Below are 21,478 nucleotides of genomic sequence, written 5' to 3'. Positions count from 1 at the left end.
AATAGAGGGAAGTGCAAAGTGCTGAACCTGGGGAGGAATAACCCCTTCTGCCAATACAGGCTGGTGGCCAGTTGGCTGGAAAGCAGCTTTGAAGAAAAGGCCCTGGGGTCCTGGTGGAGACCAAGTTGACCATGAGCCAGTGATGTGTCCTTGGAGCAAAGAAGGCCAATAGTGTCTTAGGCTGCATTAGGCGGAGAGCTGCCAGCAGGTTGAGGGAGGTGGTTCTTCCCCTCTGCTCAGCAGTGATGAGCTGACCCACCACGTATGGGTAATGGTTCTGCTTATTGTTTCTCCAGCACAAAACAAACAGGGAAAATACTGGAATAAATCCAGTGAAGGGCTGTGAAGACCACTAAGCAACTGGAGCACCTGTCATACCTGGTGAGGCTGAGAGAGCTGGGACTGTTCAGCCTGGAGCAGAGAAGGCTCAAGAAAATCTTACACGTGTACAAACACCTGATGGGAGGAGTAAAGAAGACAGAGTCAGACTCTTCTCAGTGGTGCCCAGTGACAGGATGAGAGGCAATGGGCACAAACTGAAATACTGGGAATTTCATTTAACATAAAGAATGAACATTTTAGTTTGGGGGTTTTTTATCCTCTTGATAAAAGAAAAACAGAGCAAATAAGCATCCCTGAGTGCTTTCCTAAGTAGATGCTCATTTGTTTCCATTCACTCTGTAAGTGCTGGAAAACAGAAGTGCAGGTTGAGGGACACAGCATGAGCAACACTGTAATAATAGTACCTTAACATCAAAAATAGCTTTACTTTCTGCATTTATTTTTCATATCTCTGTTCTTGTTTCTGCATATCTAGCAGGGCTCCCTTGATGGCTCAAACCCTTTGTAGCATATTGGGAAGGACATAAAATATGAAGTAATGCAGTCTTTGGGCTAATACATTTTCAAAAATGTTTCATGCCTCATTTCTCACGTAAATTCTTAGGTTGCAATCAGCCTTCAAAGTGTCATTCATATTCATGAAGAAAAAAGGCTAGCGTTCATTACTTTCACTGATAAGCTATAAGCACTGTCATGCTTGGCCACTAGGGGCTGCATCAGTGCCCCAGGGAAAGTGTATTCTCATGGTGTTCCTAGCGCGAGGACATTGTGATCAAGAAATGGATTATGGGCAGATGATGATGAAAGTGTATATAGTCGTCTTCGCTTAGTTCTGGGGATCCTCCCATTTTTTCTACATTGTTAATCCAATTCGAACTCACACCCTTGGGGCTCAACATCCCAGACAAAATGAGGCAGACTGAACAAGACTCTTTTTAGAAATGCAACAGTGACACTTGCTCCTCAGCTGGGGATCTGCTGCTGAGGAAAGCCTTCTGTGGCTTTCCTGCTCACTGAGAAAAGAAACATCCCATGAGATAATGCATGGCTCTGCTATTGTATCATGTACACTGTGATGTCTCCAAGATGTTACAGAGTCCCAGATAACTAAAGAAATTAAGACAGCTCAACACCAAACTCATTTCAATGGCTAACAGCTAACGTATGTCAGCCATTGCTTTTACATGCACACAGCACTGGGTTGAAAGACTGACGAGCTCTCAATCTGTATTCAGTGATGCGATACTAATTATGTTTATTCATCTTATTTATATTGGATTTTTTATTTTACTTTTCTTACCATCTAGGTGATAAATTATGAGCAGTGGATTCCACCACGAGTTCACAATCCAAGCGTAGCTGGTAACAGTGAAATGGTGAGTTACCATGAAAATTGTTCATTTTTTTTTCATCAGCAGCTAACGGCCTAGAAGAACATGATAGTTTAGTTAGGATTTCTTTTACCGTGTGTTGCTTTGCCAAAAGTTGAAAAGTCTTTATCCATACCCATGTTATTAATCATGAGATTTCTTCATCTTTTATAGAATATCTTATTATTCCTTTGTGATTCCCAGGAGAAAATCTGCCTATAATCCTAGCCTGCTTAGTTTGACTCTGCAGTCATTTTTGTGTAGCTGGAGTACCAGACTAAATAATGGAAATATTTAAAGGTCAGATATGTATGGGAGCAGGAGCACATGAAAGAAATTTGTACTGTGCTTGTCTATATATTACTTGACTGTGGCTTTACAGACCTTTTTTAACATAAAATTTATCCAAATTCAATGCATTTTACAGAACTATTTGTATAAATAAAGCAGAAAGTTCTCTATCATGATGTACTATTTTAATATTCGCTATGTGAAGCAAGGGTGTTACTGGAACTTTCGAGAAATTAAACAATAATGGTACAATAATGATAGCACCATCGACACACTAAACATACAATAATTTTTGTCTTCTCACTATCACAATTTACTCTGAATTTAAATGTGTAGATAATCGTGATTAAATCATTGCAGTTCTTTGGGAAAGGCAAACCAGTTGAGGAAAAATCACAGAGATTAGACTCTGCTATGACTAAATTCTTTATGCTGAACAACGACATGTTGTGCAAGTACTTTTATCTAAATTAATGCACTTACACCCAGGAAAGAGAGTGCTCAACAGGACTGAGATTGCTGGAATCTGACCAACAGTGTTTTACACTTAGCTTCCAAATTGCTGTATTTCTGTCACCAGGTTAATCCCCATAACATCTCAGTGAGCAAAGACTTCTAAAGTATTTAGAATATCTTTGGATAAACTGGAAACAGTTTAACAGACACAATTTAGGTCTTTTTTTCTGTAATACATTTTTATGAGTGCATTTTTAAAATGTTTATTTTTGTCCATAGGAACTCATGCACGCTTCATGCAAATTATTTGCAACTAAAGGGCAGCCTGTGATTTACTTTTTTACACAATTCATTTTTATTTGTGGTGTGATGTGATTTTTCATGATTAAAACCCATTAAGCAGGGAAATAAAAAATATTCTTATTCATGAGGGATTTCTTTCCCTATAGATAGCTTTGCTTATAGACTGGGCAAAAGCACAGCTATAACATTCAAGTGAGCAAATGCTCTGACCCTAGAACATAGAGGGGTGGAAATTTAAAAGTTTTACAATGTATTTTCAGTGAGCAGCTTTTTATGAGTGGAGACTTACTGCTCTGTGCACTGGTCTTCAAAATTCCCCCAGAGTTCCTTTTGGAACATCCTTCCCCTTCCACAGAGAAGGAAGGTACTGAAAAGTAGCATGCTCCAATTACGTTACTGGTCCAACCAGTAGCACTGCATATACTGTCACTGCACTTCCTTCTCTCATATCCTCAACAGCAGCAACTAGAGATACCAGATTCCAGACAATGTAAACATCAAGAAGAAAATTGTCTGAAACCAGAGCATAACATTAAACAGGTTTTTCCCATTTTTATGCATGCTTCCACTAAGCTGTGGCTGAGGGTTGCTGGGACATACACTAAAACTGTGAGACCAGGATGGTCAGTTCACCTCATAGTCTTTCAGGTTTCTACATCAAAAAATGTTTTACCTCTGTTTGGATAGGCAGCTAAACTTCTGGATTTGAATGCTTAGGTAAATAAAAATGCGGTACTTTTAAAAGCTGTCCCATCATTAACTGATATTACGTGAGGTTTTTTCTCCATGAAAGGGGGTTATTGTATTTATTATTTAAGCACTTTTGACATTTCACTAACAATAGACTCTACCAAATGAGTGCTTTTAAGGTAAAGAGGATTAGAGTTTCCCATTAATAAAATTATCTGAATAGATTATCTTCCATTTATCTTGATGTCTCCATGATGAAAGTCCCAGATCATAACTCAAAGTCATCATGTTGCTTTTGTATTGTTACTTATAAGTGAACAAATGATTATTACTACAAAAGATTTTATATTAGAGCAATATTAGCATTTTAAACCCACTGTGATTTATTTTGCAAAGACATCTCACAGTGACAGACTGAAAAATTACACCTCAATTTCCCTCTTTAACTAAGGTAAAACTGCAGTCCTGCTATCTTGAATTTGGAAGAGGGGAGAGGGGACTTGAAATACAAATTAGAATATGACTAATCTAAGGATGCTTAGATTTGGCCCACAGTGGATGATGAATACTCAGATACAAGCTGTAAAAGGGCCCTGAGCTGTCTAGAACTCTAACGTGGATCTGCCGAGACGTTATAGAATCATAGAATAGCTTGGGATGGAAGAGACCTTTAAAGATCATCTAATACAACCCCCCTGCCACAGGGAGAGACATCTTCAACCAGATCGGGTTGCCCAGAACCACATCCAGCCTGGCCTTGAATGTCTCCAGGGATGGTGCACCCACCACCTCTCTGGGCAGCCTGTGCCAGTATTTCACCACCCTCATTGCAAAGAATTTTTTCCTCACATCCAGCCTGAATTTCCCCTCTTTCAGTTTAAAACCATTACCCCTCTTCTCCTACAGTTAAGGTCCTTTAGAAGACCTAAAGAGTTTTAAACTCAAAAACACTAGGTTTTATTAGTCGACAAAATAAAATAATTAGTTCTTCAAATGGCAGAAGTTGAAAGCACCTAGATTTTGCCTATATTATTAACTAGCACAGAATAATAAATAGCAGGAGAACAGTTGGTGCTGATGGCCTGATGTCCATACTATATGCATTGTGGGGGATCTACCTGTGTTCAGATCTTCTCTGTTGGACATCCAGTAGTAGCTGGAATTCATCAGTTGTAGTTCTGGAAAGCATCTTTCATCTTAATTTCATTTGTCATGAACTCTGTGGCACTTTGAGACGAAAACACAGCTTACAGGGATAGCTGTGAAATTCACTTTGCATATATGCCCCTGATCGAAACTAAAATGCTAATGTAGCCATAATCTACAAAAGACACTGGAGACATGAAAAAGTGTATACATTCAACTCTCTGGCTTCCTGCTATGTACCCTTTGTTCAGTCCCAGTTCCCAGGAGAGTCTGCAGGCTTCAAGGAATGTAAGATGCTGCTGAGAAGAAGGGAGTCTAAACCCAAGTGCTATCCACCATGGGAACTTCTGCATAACTCACTGTGTTTAGCTAGAGAAGGACCTTAAGACTCCTAAGGTCCTATCCTTAAGGAAAGAAGTCACTATAGCTCTATCAGCATGACTGGAATCTTGCCATGAAGGAAACCATTACAGGTATATCTAGAGATAGTCTACTACTACTAGTAATAATGTTTTACATAGCTAAGAATATTTCATCAGAACAGTGCCTGAAAGAAGAAACTAGTTTCAGATTTTTTTTGTGTGTAATTTTACACGTGTGGGTATATGTTTATTTCACTAGGTGATGCTTGGTTCAAGACAATTTCTAATATTGTTAGTCCATTGGTCTTACATGAGGAGTATATTGCAGATTCTGTAGGCAATCTATAGCTGGACCAAGGTGAAGTGGTGATGCAAATCATTTGGTATAAATCCTTTCGAGGTTTAAAATCAAACATCTAAATACACAGGGGAGCATCTCACCTATTTTTAGACTCACTAACTCTGCCTTAATTTGTTATAATTTCAACACAATTTTCTAGTGACACAGAATTAATTAAATACACATTAAAATGTCCTTTGCCTGGGCATGTAAGTCTTGGACTTCTATTTCTGCTTACAGAACCTCATGTCTTCATAGAAAAATATCTGAACCTTTGGCATTTGAAGCACAGCCATCTTTTTAAGCAGTTATCTGACAAGTGAACTGTGGTCTGTTTTTAAACCTGAAATGAATATACTCCATCTCCTTTATCATTGCTACAGTGGGTGGATGTAACTTACAATATGTGAATGCTGGGGCTTCAGACGTGCTTCACATTAAGACTTAGTAAAAAGCCTTAAACCCAAATGAAAGCTGAGGATTTCAGAATCTCTTGAGATCCATCCCTAAGCAGCCTGCTCACTACACATTAGACTGTGCTGGCAAGCTCCATGATGACTTTGTCTCAAAGGATTATGCATAAGAGGAAGCAGAAAGAAGCTATGATATGTGACCTAATTGTTGGGGAGAGTGCAATAAAGGTCTCTGCACTTCTACCTTTTGATGACATCAGCACAAGCACTTGATCACTTGTAATATTGCCAAAGCTGCATTGCCGCCATAGGCCAAATTTGTTATCGGTGTAAATAGGTAAACGTCCATATAAGCCAGACAGTATTGTTCCAAAAAGTAGCCATCAGTGAATTACAGTTTTATTAATTTCTAATATATTTACTGTTTTTGGTTTCTAATGAAAAGCGTATATCCCATGTGAAACACAGCATATGACTATATGAGGAGAGGTTATTTGCTGTCAGAGTATGAAACTTCTCTCTGAAGATCACAGGGAAGTTCAGAGTTAGACTGGAAGAGATTCTGAACTGATTTGCAAGATAGCAGCTGGTTTAACATAAGTGGAAGTGTGTGGGATGGCCGCATGTTCACAAAGTTCCAGCTCTAGGAGTCTGTAGTACCCAAATCTTGAGTTTCTCCAGTAGGACATTGTTGGAATGTACAATAACAGATCTGAATTGTCATTTACATTATTGGCATTTCATCTAGGAAAACAAATAAGGCCTTGTATAAAGGAAGACATTGGTATTTCAGAACATACTCCCATACAGATTTAAATGCATCTCTGGGATTTCTATGCATACAAAATGCTTCTGGATAATGTAGTGGATGCATATATTAAAATGTTTTCTGGAACTAATCTGGAATTAAGTATAAAGTAATACTGGGGTATTATTGAGAAGTAATATGTAAACAGCAATATGAACACTGATGTAAGTTTGATTGCTCTTGTGACTTGCCTCTTTCATTTTTTGTATTTACTGATCCCAAGTACGGAAGTGCTTAACTTTTAAAGCATTGTGTAGATGATTAATTCATTGAATCTGAGATTTTCACATTTTCAAAATAAGCACCATGCTACCCTTTGTTTTTAAGTTGTAGGATTTGGATACTTTTAACATCTTTGGGTTTTTTGCCAGGGTACAGAACCAGATGATAAAGCAGAGTCCATGGGAACATTAAAACGATTGCAGAAATTGGTTCGAACCAAAAAAACAAGTACACAAAGCTTAGAGGATGTCAAACATGTTTTGCCCCCTGTCAGTAAGTAAAGCATCATATCAGCATTCTTTCCAGCATTTGGCAAATTGACACTGTATTGAACATAACTGTAAACAATCCTGTCCTGGTCTGTCATTCACCACCCACGATTTTCAAACCCCAACTGAGATGTTACTGTGATACCACTTTAGTGCTGACTTCCTCATAGTGTGAAAACCTGTTTCCTGTCACACTAGCTTGAGTTTTGTAACAGTATATCTTGCAAGCGGGGATTTTAGCTAAATAGAATTGTATAACAGTGGGGCTTCCATGCTGGGGACAATTTGTTTTTAGAGTAGTTCCTAGTTTTGTATCATGTTTCATATCAGAAAGGTAAAACTCACAAATGCAAAGATAACTTTCAGTGTTAATCCATGAGTCAGTAGCAGCTGGGAGCACAAGAAGGTCTGCGGTGTGATAAGCAAGATGGCCTCTCATCATACCTGATTGCCTAGGGCCATAAGACACAGGAATTCTAAACTGATGCTGAGCTCAGGTTATTTTCTGGAGTCCTCTATAGATCACTGATCTAACTGTGCAGCAATTCTTCTGAACTTATTTGCCAACATTAATTTAACAGTGCATGCATTGTACACAATGCATTTGTGTACATGTCTATTTTCAAACAAATACTAGAAAAGTGACTTTAAACTATCTGATGAACTACTGCTCCAGCCAAGTCATTGCTTGGGCTGAAACACATGAAGAAATTTAGATTTCAGCAACTACTTTGTAACTACAACATACAGTTGTAGTATGAGAAAGGGTAAGAGAGGAATTACCCAGAAAAGCTTTCCAAACTTTGACAGTATTTAAGCTAAACTCATATTCTCTGCAACTATGCAGCAATATGACATTCGGCAAATTTTCATGTTCAGTGTAGAACCAGTGCTTTTGGGGCAAAAAGACAAATTTACCAAATGGAGAATAAATCTCACTTTTGGCTCAGATATCTGACCCAGTACAAAATCCTTTGTATCTCTCAAATTATCATTATTTTTATGAAGTCCTGGTCTTTTTTCATTGTATAGAATACAACAGACAGCATTTAAGAAAAATGTGTGCTATTTTCTCTATGAATTGCAACATATTATAACAGAAGTATCTGCATTTTTAAAGATACGTTAGAAGACGCGTATCTCTCTGAAGAGGATGAAGAAGCACTGACTTCTTGCATGAAACTGTCAAAACCTCAGGAAAAGAAAATATGGAAAGACAACGTGAGGAGAAAAGAAGAGACTGAGACGAGGGCAGATTTTATTTCTGCATCTCTGGGCCGCTCATACACTTCCAGATTTAATAATTTAGGAACTATTTCAATCCATTCAGAAACTGAGTTTCACTTGTGGAGTGACTGGAAGCCATTTCCTGATAACCAGCTCTGTCCTTGTGACTTCTTGATTTCAAAAATAGAAGAATGGGAAAACTGTACTTGCTCTTCTCATCAGCCACATCTTGCATATTCCCTAACTGATATGGATCTGCAGTACTCCTGGGTAAGTGGAAGTGGTTTCTTTTGTGCTGATATGCTTAAAAAGTGGAAACTTTTTGCTCTGATTCAGCATTAAAGAGATGCTGTCATCTTCCATGTGGCTCTGAAATGAGATAAACCAAATCAAGATTTCAGGTAAATGGATGTGAATGCATTGTTCAGGCTATCACCCGGGGTTCATATAGCCCTAGGTAGTTCATTTTTAACCATGCAGACATCAGCAGCATTGAGATAGACAGCTTTAGGCTATTCTGTTTCTCATCACACACTGGGTTTTTCATCTGTACATTAAGGACTCATCCTTCCAGGCTTAGAAAACTTTCTGGAAGTTTGGGCTAAGTCAGTGAGGGACAGTGAAGCCAGTGGGCTTGGATCAGGCCCCTAGAGGTCACTGCGTTATTAGTAAAGGACACAAGTTATTTAGACAAATGTCAGAGGTCAAAGAGGCGTTGGTGTTTCTGCCTTCTTGCATCAGCTCAGCTGGTGGAGCCTGTTTCTGCAATTACCTTTGTGGCAGCAAGTTTTTAGGGCCAGATACAAATGAGCAGAGTTTATTGTTGGTCTGAAACTATCTTTCTGGATAGCTATCTGGAGGAGGCTTTTCTATTTTAATTGCTGGATTTTTTATTTTTTTTTAGAGGGCTATTTAAGATGAGAAAAACAAAACAGAGAAAAACTTTATTTGGTGAGATATACAAAATATGGGCACTGCAATGAGGCTTTTCTCCCTCTCCTCACTGGGCACAGCAGGTCTTGTGGCACTCCACATAGTGGTAAGCATATGGAGGGTGACTGGTTGACTGAAATACATGAGGAAAGAAGTAAAGAAGTACCTCTGTGCAAAAGGGCCAGCTCCCAGGAAAGCGCATCTAAACCGCAGGAGGCAAGATACCTGCTGAAAACTGCCAGCTTAGTGTTCAAATGGAAACCTGAGCAACCATAACTTTAGATCAGAGGGTCTCCTGCTGAAAACAGCATTTTCTCTAACATGTGCTCATGTGTCATGAGGAAAGATACACACGCATAGATGTGTGGGTCAATATAGCAGTCATATTTCTGAATACATGGAGGTAGTAATTCAATTTCTTTTCAATGACATCTAACAACAGGCACCACCTGAAACATAGGGTTTATCTAGCTGAATGTAGCCCAGATTTTCCTGGGATTTGACACAGAAAACAGAAAGACTAAAGCTTTGATTGATGGAACTGTAATTAGAAGAGAGAGAAAGCAAACTACCCATAGAAAAAGCTGCGAAAGGTGCAGCAGTGAAACCCAGGACAGCCTCAGCACTGCAAACTCCCAGGGAGACCCCCTGGAGACAGACCTTCAGGGCAGAGAGTTGGCAGAAATAGGCTGGGAGCTGTGAACAAAGACTGTGCTCTGTCAGGTGAGTCTTCCTGTCTGCCTGCAAATAGGACTCTCTGTAGAAACTGAATTGTATCAGGGATGCTGGGCTCCATCATATGTCTGCTTCTAATGAAAGCAACTTTCAGCATCCTAAGCTAAGGCTGAAGTCCCAGGGCAAAATAATAATAATAGATGTGTCGTTCAGATTTATGAGAGTGTAAGTATCAATTCAAATAATTTTATTTCATTTTGTCACAAACAGGCTGTTAATGTTCTTTATCCTGGTGAGATTTGTCCTACCCATGTTACTATTAAGCGCCAGCAAGAGGTTTAGTAGGGTTTTTTCTGCATTATTGTTTATTTTGCCATCTGCTCTCCTGACGGGCTCCCTGACTTTAATGTATCTGTGTGGGCTTAGTGTCTTTAGATTTAGATTACGGGCAATGACAAGACATCTCATTCCTTGCATTTGCATTCCACCAACTGGTTCAATTGAAGATTACGAAGACTGGATTTTCAGTTTTGCTTTTTAAGAATCAAACAAGCTGACGCTGGTGGTTTTGTTATGAGGGGATCAGACATTGGGGATGATGCAGATGTTTTTTCTGATGTTGATTTACTTATTAATGTAAACCAAATGTATTCCACAATACTCTTTCTGATCCTATGAGTAAAGTATCATTTCATTTTCTTGGCTGATCTTGGCTTGGCTACTACTCTATTGTCTTTACTGCAGCCTGATGTGGAGGAGATAGCCTGAGGCATATTACTGAAATGCTAGTTGGTGTGTCCTGAACTGAGACAAACAGGCAAAACTGGTAGATGCAAGACTAAGATCCAAGACTCTGCTGTTCATCAACAAACTGCAGCTGGCCTGGTTTGGGAGACAGACAGATATCTAGGTTGGATATATATTATCCAGACTCATCTCAACAACATAAGCAAAGCTGGTTTAGCCTACCCTTAATTAAAGCTTGACTTGCAGATAGCAATTAAGTAGTGCTCTCCCGTAATCGCAAGGAAAAAGACCTGGATCTCATCATGATAGTTTGCTGTATAGAGAGACAAAAAATGAGCTATCCTAATTCCCTTCTTCCAGTTTCTTTCCTTGAATCCCTTCTTCCTCTTCCTTTCTTCCTCCTCAGCACTTTACACAGCCTCCCTTATGGTGTTTCATATTGCCATTGTCTGTTTCATCGAAAACAATAAAAAGGCTGACAGACATCATCCAAGCTGGTCACCTAAACAAGAAGTGTAAGAAAAAAACTGCAAAAGTCACATCCTTCTCCGGCTACAAAAGGCTCACCAAACTCCTTCAGCTACTCTTGCTTCAGCCTCCCCAGTCAGGTGCACAATAAATGTGTTAGCTGACTGCCTCCAGCACAGGGACATTGGAGACAACTCACACCTCACCCATCCTGCCCACCTTCATGTATTATGAAAACATTTTAGAAGTCTGTATTTCTGTTTTTTAATTTAGATACAGAACTGAGTGTGCTGCATTACCATTTTATAGCTATGGTGCCACCATTAGCAACTTTGTGCAAAGTTAGCTTAGACATAGGTCATCTTTTTCTGCATTGTTCAGCTGTTTACAATATAATTAGTGGTCGGTCAAAATATTGCCGGGGCAACACAGAGCATTGCTTTTTTTGGTGTGTCAAGACTGCCATGTGAAATTATTGTTACTGATATTCTTCCTAAAAAAAGATATGATTTGTAAATAGTTCTTCAGAAAATGGAAGAATATATTTTTAAAAAATACTGAATACTTCAGCAAAAAAGAAAAACATATGCCTGTATAAAGAAACTTCTACACTGCATATTTTCATCTTGCCACAGAGTATATTGGGGAGAGAAATGAATGATCCAGGCTGGTGTTTGTAATGTTATGAATCAGCTAAAAATCAGGCAGAGGATGGAAGAAAAGATTGTCCAGACACCACTTTAACAACCACTTGACCTTAATGTGAAAGGTTATTTATTTTTATACTTCTTTTTATTCCTCAAGTTTAGCCCTGCGACAGTTCAGCTGTCTGGCTTAGGCTTTTTTTTTTTTTTTTTTGGCTTTTTTTTTTTTTTTAATTGTGGTTACTAGAAACTGCCCTTCTGTTATTTGTATGCTAAGATCTTTACTACCGAAACAAAGCAGTATGCTTAGAAATGTCATGTCCATATAACTTTATACAAGTCATTTCTGCCTTCTGTTGTTTTTGATTCATCTGTGCAACTGTGTAAGACTTTTGCAATCTCATGTAAGGCATACAAAATCTAGAGTCAGAAGCCTGGAAAGTACAGCAGCTTGATGGGCTTGACTGGCCCTGACAGGCACAGAGTGGAGCACGTAGCGGGGTCACAGCTGAGAGGTCCTCTTCACAAAGGGGTTCCCAGACTGTCTTGAACAGCCTGAGACAGAGAGAAACAAGCTCGTGAGTTCCTTTCTCCTCTCCCTCAATACTTCAACATGCTACTTCGCTGGCTAACCCATCCACTCTCCAGTAACTGTGAAATATGGAATCTGTGATTGTAGGATGACACAGGCATCCTTTAGAGGAAAGGGAGAGGACATGACATTTTCTACTGGTCAAAAATCAGCAGAGAGCTACTGGAAGTGTGTTTCTCACAATATCTTAGAAGCATGGTTAGGTTTAACAGAACAAGGATTTAGTTATTGATACGATAAGAGTATTTACCTGTTGCAACCTGTGTCTGGTATTCAGTGAGAATGAAAAGGTGAGGGTCATTTCCCAAGGCTAGAAGAGACCTGGATTTTTGTGACAAGAAAGAAAAAATCTGAGGCTGCTGCAGAGCAAGATTCCTTTTCTCTCACGTTTTCAGGTTAAAAGGAGAGTAGAAAGCTTCAAAAGATTGGTTTCGCTTCAATATGAATGCATTACATTGTGGTGGAATGAACAATCAGTCTCGGAAAGCTACAAGTGACTTTATGCCAATTCCTGTATGTATTCTCTCCATATTCCTCTCAGGAATGTGTTATGGTCTTCTCATGGTTACATTAGCCCTGCTATTATGGCCACTTCAGTGACCTTGTGGCTTTTTGCTTGCCTCCTGGTCTGGCTTGCTTTCTTGCCACACAAGCCATTTCTCAGCATCTCCCTTTGACCCTTTGTAGACACGTCTATTCATTTGATGAAGAAACACTCTTATTCTCAGCTCTCTTTTTGGATATTTTCTTATCCTAACTTTTCCTGACATTCTACTTAAATGATTCTGATTCCTAGTTGCCCCATAACAGCCTTGCTTGCTTGCTATGTTTGCTTTTACCCTGTGTACTCTGTACTGCCTCTGCTGTTTCTGATCATCTTGGTTCTCAAAGAGGTGCTATATATTGCCTTGAGCTTTACACAGGTTATTGGATCTCTTGTGATACCAGTGACTGATCATTGTTCTCTAATTGAGTGGAGTGGGGAGAAAGAGCATGGACAGCCAGTAACGAACATACAGAACAGAGAATGCTCTTCTCTAGCAAAGTGTGCTTCAAAGCTGAAAGACGCATTTGACCATTTGCACAGCCCAGAGAATGGCTGCAGGGAGATTTCTATTTCATTTCAGCCAGCAGTTTCTCCCGTGCACTAGAATGCTGTGGCCTTTAAGGGACTCAGAATGCTGTGGGCTTTAACTTACTTCCTGGCTGCTCAATTTTCTTAAGCAATTTGACTATTTTCTGCATTTTTTTCTGTCTTCAGCTAATGTCTTTCTGTTGAGAGACACATGAACATGCCTTAGAAGAGCTTTCTCAATTACATTCTGAATCTTCATTTGGCACAAATATAGCACTAAAAAGAATGCCTGGAAATCCCCAGATTGCTTTTCTGAGATACCAATTTTCAACTGCTCCGATCACTCTGGCTGCTTCAGTGTCAGTAATAAGTAATCCTTTTAAAAGCTGTAGGTCTTACTTGTTCATATTTCAGTGGCAAGGTAGGAAGCCAGGTCCTCAACAAGTATAAATCAATTTTTAGTGGTGTTAGGAAGTCCTGCGCAGTGGTACCCAAACTGAGGCCCAAAGTCCTTGCCCAGGGAAGAGATGAAGAGCAGCTGAGACAGTGGCAGTAAACAACGCAGTCAAGACTGTGATGATGGGTGTTCAGGTGATAAGCTGTGGCTGAGACATGAAAATAGGATTTGTTTTCTAAGATATGAAACTGTCCTCAGCTGCTTCTCTTTCGTCTTATTGTAGCTTCATTTACAAGCCCCCTGACAGGTTTCCTGTTGCTTTTTATAACATTCTAGCTAATTTCATCTATTACCCTGCTCTCCCTATCAGTCCACCAGCTCAGCCGTTCACCCTGTGTACTCAGCACCTCTCTTGCAGGGTAAAGAGGCAGATAGAAACTCACCCGTGCTCCCCAGACTGCAGAACCTTCAAAGATACATGAACTGATAGACAAAAAGGAACCGTGCTATAGCTAGATCTAGTACATGGTTAGATTCGAAGATGCTCACGATTTCCCAGTCTGTTCCAAAAACTTGTAAAAGCTTATTTTGAATTTTAAGCCTCGTAAGGGGGTGGTGATTGTGGTATATTTATGTGTGTCTGTTGTAGTCAAATGCTGGTGAAATTTGAATGGCTTTGATTTTAAACTGGAGGAAAATCAAGATCTATAACTGAATTTTCAATGTTTACTTTTCCTGGAAATATCAAGCAAATATGGACTCAGCCAAAAAGGTACAAATGCTAGTGAACTAAAGAGAACTCACTTTTCTGATGCTTCAGTGTCTGTAGAGTCTTACTTTGTCTCCTGCCACAGAGAGCTTTATTTAATTATTACATCAGGAAGTTAGTAAATATTGTATGGCTTTATTCAGTTAATTACAAAAAGTGACAGAAAATCATCTCTGAAAGTGCAAGGCATCATCTCTCAAGCTTTGTGCTTAGAAGACAGGAGCCTGAGAGGGTGTCCAGCCTTGATATAGCTGCACCATTGCAGTAAGTATCTGCCACAGCCATTCTGCATCCTACAGCGATTTTTGCTACTTCCTGCATATTAATGTGAAAAATTTAGTGTCTTCATCTGTGGTGATTTTGACCATGCAGTCTCAAAGCAGGTTTTAAAAAACATGAAAAATCTGATGCTGCTGTTCTTTAATCTTGTCCTATTTCATATTTTTAATACCTTACTAGGATTTTCATAGCTATATAGGAAATTATGCCACATTTTCCATTAATCTTAGAGGCATGTATACCTAACTCTACTAAAAAGCTTAACAATTCCAAACTTTTCCCTCAAAACATTGCTGGAGTGTTCTGTAAAGTTGGATAGCTAGTACTTGCTAGTGTATATAAGGCAGAACAATAATTAAGTGAATTTATTTGCAGTAGATATTTTTAAATACCACAACATCTTTAATATGGCTACAGATAACTGCAGAAGAACATTTCAGTTGACCTCAGCAGATTTCATGGGTTTGCTTCTGACATAGCTCTTAGGTACAGCAGAGCTACTGCTAAAGAGAGACATGAAAGGTTATTTTGGATTACTGTCATGAACGTGGTATGAAAGGGAATATAATTGTTGAAAGTGCAGGGAAAATTGTGCATTTCATATTCTTATTCTTTGTAAATGGCATACGAATTCTTAATAGAGAAAAGGAATGCTACCTGCTTCGTGAAACATGATGAAGAGTCAAAATATAATTAAACTAAGTGCAGTTGTTGATAACAAACTGTATGATGAAAGGATGACTTCCTGTTAGCATCCTTTAGAATTGCCAAAATTATGCACTTTTGCATACCAAAAGAAATAGATTTCATTGTCTGTCTGCTGCTTTATATACATGTGTTGTGATATTATCCTTCTGTGATCTGCTGTCAGCCCAGTATTTTATAATTGACTATTTTCCTCTTGTATTTTTTTATTAAAACCCCTAAATTTTAAAAGCTATCATTTCTTCCCAAACACTATAAGGCAGAAAAAAAACCTGGTACACATTACTCTGCCTGGGCAGAGTAATTTATTCCTGTTGAATGAATCAGCTAATACAGGCTGTGTTGTGCTAATGCATTAGGTCCTGATGCTGACAGGAACATTTTGACCAATGAAGACACCAGGTGCCTTGGGATCTACCTATCCAAGACTACAACTTTTTGAGTGCAATTTATCTCCTTACACAAAGTACTGCAGTTTTATTTCTGCCTAGATTCACTTTTGAAACCTAAACTTTAGCTTGATCTTGTGCTTATTGAGTTGGTGACAAGTTTCCTGTTTGTAGTCAAAATGTTTAATCTTCACTGTGCTTGTATTAGCTCAGTATACCTTTTATGTGTGCTCATCTTTATTCAGAAGAACAAGCAAGCTTAGCTTCAGATTTCTTCAGCGTCCCTGATGAAGTTGAAATTAAAGTGCTACCCACATGACTAATTTGATAAGGATTTTAAGGCTAAGGCTTTGGTAAAGAAGCCACAACCTAAGAATGACCCAAGGATCCTTACTGACCTTAAGTTACAAGAATACGTAGGTGGTAGGTAGCAGTGCATACAACAATGCCTGATATTCCTTGTCTTCTTCCCTAGCTAACTCAAATGACTTTTCTTTTGGGGAACATTAATTTTCTGGAAGTTCTGAGCTGGCTCGGGAGCTGATTATGTTTGCTTGTTTGTTTTGTGAGTGTAGATTGACCAAGTTATTCTCTTTGTTAAGTCCTTTTTGTGTGCTTTAAAGTGTTCCTGTAAAGCCTGTTTGTGAAATAAGCCTTTCATAAATCAGAAGAAATTAGTTCTGTTTACAGCTCCCTCAAATAGAAATGAAGGAAAAGTCACATGATACCAGTGCTCAGCAATGGCAGAAATGGAAGTGTGAGGATTTGCAGTGCCAGAAAGACATTAAGATTTTCATATTATAATGAAGGTGTTTCAAAGTTCATTTAAAGAAGTATTTATGTTGTAACTTTCTCCAAAAGCAGGGTACGCCTTCCATAATTTCAAACTTGTTTTTAGAAACTGAAAACTTAATTTGAATACCAGGTTTTCATCCAGCTTTGAAAAAGTAATTGTGGGTAAAATAAATAAAAATAGGGCCTGAAATATAAGATTGGGAGTGAAACACAGTGGACACACCTCTGATTTTGCTGTTTAAATACCTTCAGGTGTATGAATACATCATTAGAAGGCAAGGATAAGGGCTTTTCAAAAAGAACTGGACAATTATTTGTATCTGAGTATTCTCTTTTCTTTTCAAAGGAATTCACTTATACTAATGAAATTTTTGGACTGACTTTCTGTGACATTTAATTGACTGAAGAAGTTCACCTTCCTCAATACATAAGCAAAGCAAATTGGAAACTTGAACATAATTTTTGCTGGAAGTGCTTACACTCCAATCCATTTGAAGAAATCTGGCTCAATATTTTTCATGAAAGAACCAAATTAATTAGGTTAAATGACTTGAAACTTCTCGTTCACTTCTACCTACAACTTACATTTAATAGCATACCACAAGAAATTACGACAAACCGTATGTGGGAAGTGGGAAAATCAAGAGTTCAGATAGTTTAAGATCATGAGACAGAAACTTTTGCAGATATTTTGATGGTTTCTATATTTAGATCTGGATTATGTGGGTGTTTTAATACCTAGATTTCCTTCCTCACAGATCATCACAGATTATTGCTTCAGCATAACTCCCCTAAAAACTAATCAGCATGGCAATAGAGCAATGTGTGGCCTCAGTTATTACAGGGGACTAGTGTGTTAGTCATGCTAGCTCACAAGATGATAGTTCTTGTTCTCAGATAAATACAGACAACAGCTCATATCCTACAGCAAGATGTGTACAGGTTGAAAAGGGCAAGCTCAGTTAATTCTGGTGGCCATTTTAGGTTAGGCAGGGTATTATTCAGAATTTGTAGTCTGAAAGCCTTGAAGCCAAACTCCCAAAACTTTTCTTGCAGCTGTATTCACTCAAATTTTCTGCACATCTAACCATAGGGTCAAAAACTGGGGATTACGTGCAGTCAATGATCAACTGCAAAGTAAATAAGTTTTAAGAAATTGTTCTTCGCATTTCACTGAACTGTAATGACAAAACAAATCCTTACTCCAGTTCTTCCTAGCAGCATAGCTTCCTTAGCTCTGTGAATCACAATCCAGCGATTAAGGATGTAGATAATGCTGATTCGATTCTGCACTTCTACAGACCTCTTGTATAATATTAGGCAAACCACTTGTCTGCCTCAGGCTTCATTTACAATATGGGATAGTATGTTATTTTACATACCAGACGGTTGTTGCACAAGCAAGAATACACATACCAGCTTGTGCACCAGAAGAGCAGAAGTTCAAACAGTTTATTTACAGCCTCTGACACCTCAGTTCAGATTCATCCTTTGCACTGAGAGACACACACAGTAGAGAAAATATGGTAAATATTAAAGCTGCATCATTACAACTGCATCATAAAACATATAGGGGTGAGATTCAGGTATCACAGATAATATTAGTTCTGCATTCCCTTGGCTTTAAAACTTTGTTTTCTTAATCTAATGAATTTGTGTGTGTATGGTGTGTGATTGTGCTATTTTTTACGGGTTTAGGTATTTGAACTCAAAGATATTTCAAAGATTTTTGTGAACTTCACCTCCCAAACTAGAGAAGTACAGTATTAACACTTCTGTTCACAGTTTGTACATATAGAAAAAACTACTTGCTGTAACAGGCCTATACATAGCTTTCAGGGTTGTGCTCTCCTGGAGTGAAACTCCTCTCCAGTTTGCTGTCTATAGCTCAGTAGAACTTCTAGCAGATAATGGAGCTGTTGGAGGAAAAAGTTTTGTTGCCTTTTCACCAACGTTTGCTTTCTGCGGTAGCAGCAAGGCAAAGGATACAGAAAACACACAAAATAGCACATGTTATAAAAGAAGTAAAAGGATAAGATAGGTGACAGTAGGAGATAAAAAAAGATTCTCTAAAGAAGTGGTATCTACAGTGTGAGTCAAAACCTTGTATACTTTGTGGGAAAGTGAGAGGGAAAGGAGTTCAATAACACAATGAAAAAAAGATCAACATTGGTGGAGGGAATCTGCAAGAAAATTGGGGTATTTGTGAAGAGGCAAAGCATCCACCTCTTTTTCCATAGAGCACAGTATCAGGGACAGTCTCTCCTTTCCATTTGCCTCTCTCCCCAAAGAGAGAGTTACTGAAATATACGTACTGCACCTACTGAATAATATGACTGTCCCTGTGAGTGTTTTTAACCCACAGCCTGAGATAAAGCACGTTTTCTTAATTCTTAATGAAATAAATATATGTGACTGTGCTTCACTTCATCTTGCTGATGAGCTAAGAGCAAGTTCCCACCCCATTATTGCGGCTCAGCTGACCTAGGGCAATTTACTCACTTGTGACCATTCAGCCACAGCCGAAGCATCCCATGAAACCCCGAGAGAGGCAAGCGTGGCACTAACCATGATCAGCATAGGGTGCAGAAATCACCTGTCCAGTCCCCCTTAGTGAGGGACTTAATCCTGAAATCGCACAGGAAAAGTGCCTCCTTTTCTTTATGAGGAGCTCAGCGTGGCTGCAGCTTACCTACCCTCTGTCACCTCTGCCCTGGAGCAAGTGGCTGATGGATCGGGGTAACCACCTACACCTACCAGACAGAAGTACAGAGCAGGAGCCAGACCTCCCTGCAGTGAGATTCAGGCCTGGAAGGGAGCATGAGAGCAAATCAACTTCTGTTTCCCAGCATGTGTGATTTGGCAGGTCTGCTGATGGAGTTAACGTGACCCACGTCCTGCTCCATTTTGAAGGTATTGCCATGAACGTTAGCACCCGAATTGAGTTTTGCAACAGATAAGCCCACAGGTCTGGTACAGAGTGTTTTAAGAAAAGAAAAGAAAATGTAAGATTGAAACTGGTTGCCTGTTCTTGATGATGAAGCATTTTTGCGTTTTCTCTGGCAATCAAGTATCACATCAGTTATATGGGTAGAGTTTTAAAACCAATTACAAATAAGACCATCTTGTCCCTCCCTGTCACCTCCAAATTATGATTTTCACCCACTTGAAACCATGTTCAAGGGAAAAGAAAGAATAGTATTTTCCTCTACAAGCAAAATGCAATCGAAGCTCTGCAAGGGAATATGCAGTGTACCACACTTTATTCTTTTTCATGTTAGCATTTGCACAGCAGTCCTACTGCTGTGATGGTACAGCGACTTGACACTGACATCAGTGAAGAAATTCAGCAGGAGATGTTTACTGGTAAAAAATGGTTCAAACTACAAAGAGTTTCCTGACAGCAGGCTGCGCATTAGAGTTAATCAGAATTTACTTCTGTTGATCTTGATTCTAATCAGAGATAGGCTGGCAGACATCATGTACATACCTTAAAAAAAACAAACCCTGCTGCACTGCCAGTGCTTGTGCATTAAGCTGGTATTCTAAATGCTGAATGAAGCATGTCATGTTTTGTGTATGAGATTAAAACAGAGAGTCTAAATTTACTTTTGTATCAGCTTCCTTTATTGAAAATCTCATTTTTGAGCTTCCTGAATAGATGTAAAAGGCAACTGTCACTCTTTATCTGTGACTGCATTTCTAGGAGGCTGAGTTTCAGCTGGATAACTATAAAATAACAGCCATGTAAACCTGCAAATTATACAGGAAAAAATGTCCTTGTAACTGATTAGTAATGGCAGTGTTCACTAGCAGAATCCACTGAGATGTTCTAGACATGAACATTGCAATGTAGCTTTGAGGTACATTTTAACATTCACTCTCAGAAACTGCATGCTGTTCACTTACATGCCTGAACCCACAGCAGCATCTTCCTGCTAGTTACTTTCTGTTATTCATCACAGTGAGGTGTATTCTGCTTACAATAAACTGAACAGGAAAACCACAAGTGATGCACATATTTCTGCTGGAAATTATTACACTGATGCTGGATAAGCCTGTGGCTGTGTTTTACAAGACACTAACTTTGCTGACTTCAAGTTTTCCGAACAGGAATACCTAGAAGATAGATACAGATACCACTTTGGCTCTTACTCTTCGAGGTAATAAGAAAGGGATTTGTTGAATAGGTGAAAGCCAATCTCCTTGAGAATCCTTCTGTCACAATAGTGTAGATTTTTATTAGTGTTAGTGTGAACCTGACATAGAGTAGGTATGACTGATCTGTTCATCTACTGCTAATGTTCAAGAGAATGTGCTGGGTTCAAAGTTTGAGATAAGTTCTTGGTACTTCATTTTCCCTTTAGGCCAAGTAGTGATTGGAGCATGCCAAGGACACAGTCTGAGGGCCTGGCAATGAAATACTTTTTCTTACTCACAGAGTAGCAACTGCTTTTTGTACCAGATGTCTTTAAATTCAGTAGGAGCTCTAGTAGTGATGCTCTATAACCTGTCCCTGCCATATTTCTTTGTGACTCCATTGACCTTAGTGGCAAAGGATTAGCATACGACAAGGAAGAATCACAAACATATTTTTTCAGGATGAGAAGGAAGCCAAATAGTCTGAGAGGCTGAACTCACAATTCCTGGGACAGGCTATTCCTTCCTTTCTGCACCCTGACAGTTGCTTTAACATGCTTAGACTTCACTTGTTCCCTCATGCTATTTCAGTGGATGTATAGCATTAAAAATCCCCCCAATGTAAATTATT

General features: G+C 39.0%; 1 protein-coding gene across 5 annotated transcripts in view; it reads left to right on the top strand.

The window, feature by feature from the left end:
* SAMSN1 (SAM domain, SH3 domain and nuclear localization signals 1) overlaps positions 1–21,478 on the top strand; it is a 180,092-nt gene that overhangs the window by 117,802 nt on the left and 40,812 nt on the right. For 4 of the 5 annotated variants that reach the window (XM_030476184.1, XM_030476185.1, XM_030476183.1 and 1 more), the window contains exons 7-9: positions 1,650–1,718; positions 6,893–7,016; positions 8,133–8,509. In XM_030476184.1, the coding sequence (XP_030332044.1) occupies positions 1,650–1,718; positions 6,893–7,016; positions 8,133–8,509 (570 nt within the window). Of the gene's footprint in view, positions 1–1,649; positions 1,719–6,892; positions 7,017–8,132; positions 8,510–21,478 lie in introns of those variants that run through there. The other variant, XM_030476187.1, reaches the window with a different exon arrangement.

The sequence above is a fragment of the Strigops habroptila genome, chromosome 2 (genome assembly GCF_004027225.2).
Source record: "Strigops habroptila isolate Jane chromosome 2, bStrHab1.2.pri, whole genome shotgun sequence".
NCBI classification, from domain to species: Eukaryota; Metazoa; Chordata; class Aves; order Psittaciformes; family Psittacidae; genus Strigops; species Strigops habroptila.
This window is presented reverse-complemented; position numbering and strand designations above follow the sequence as displayed.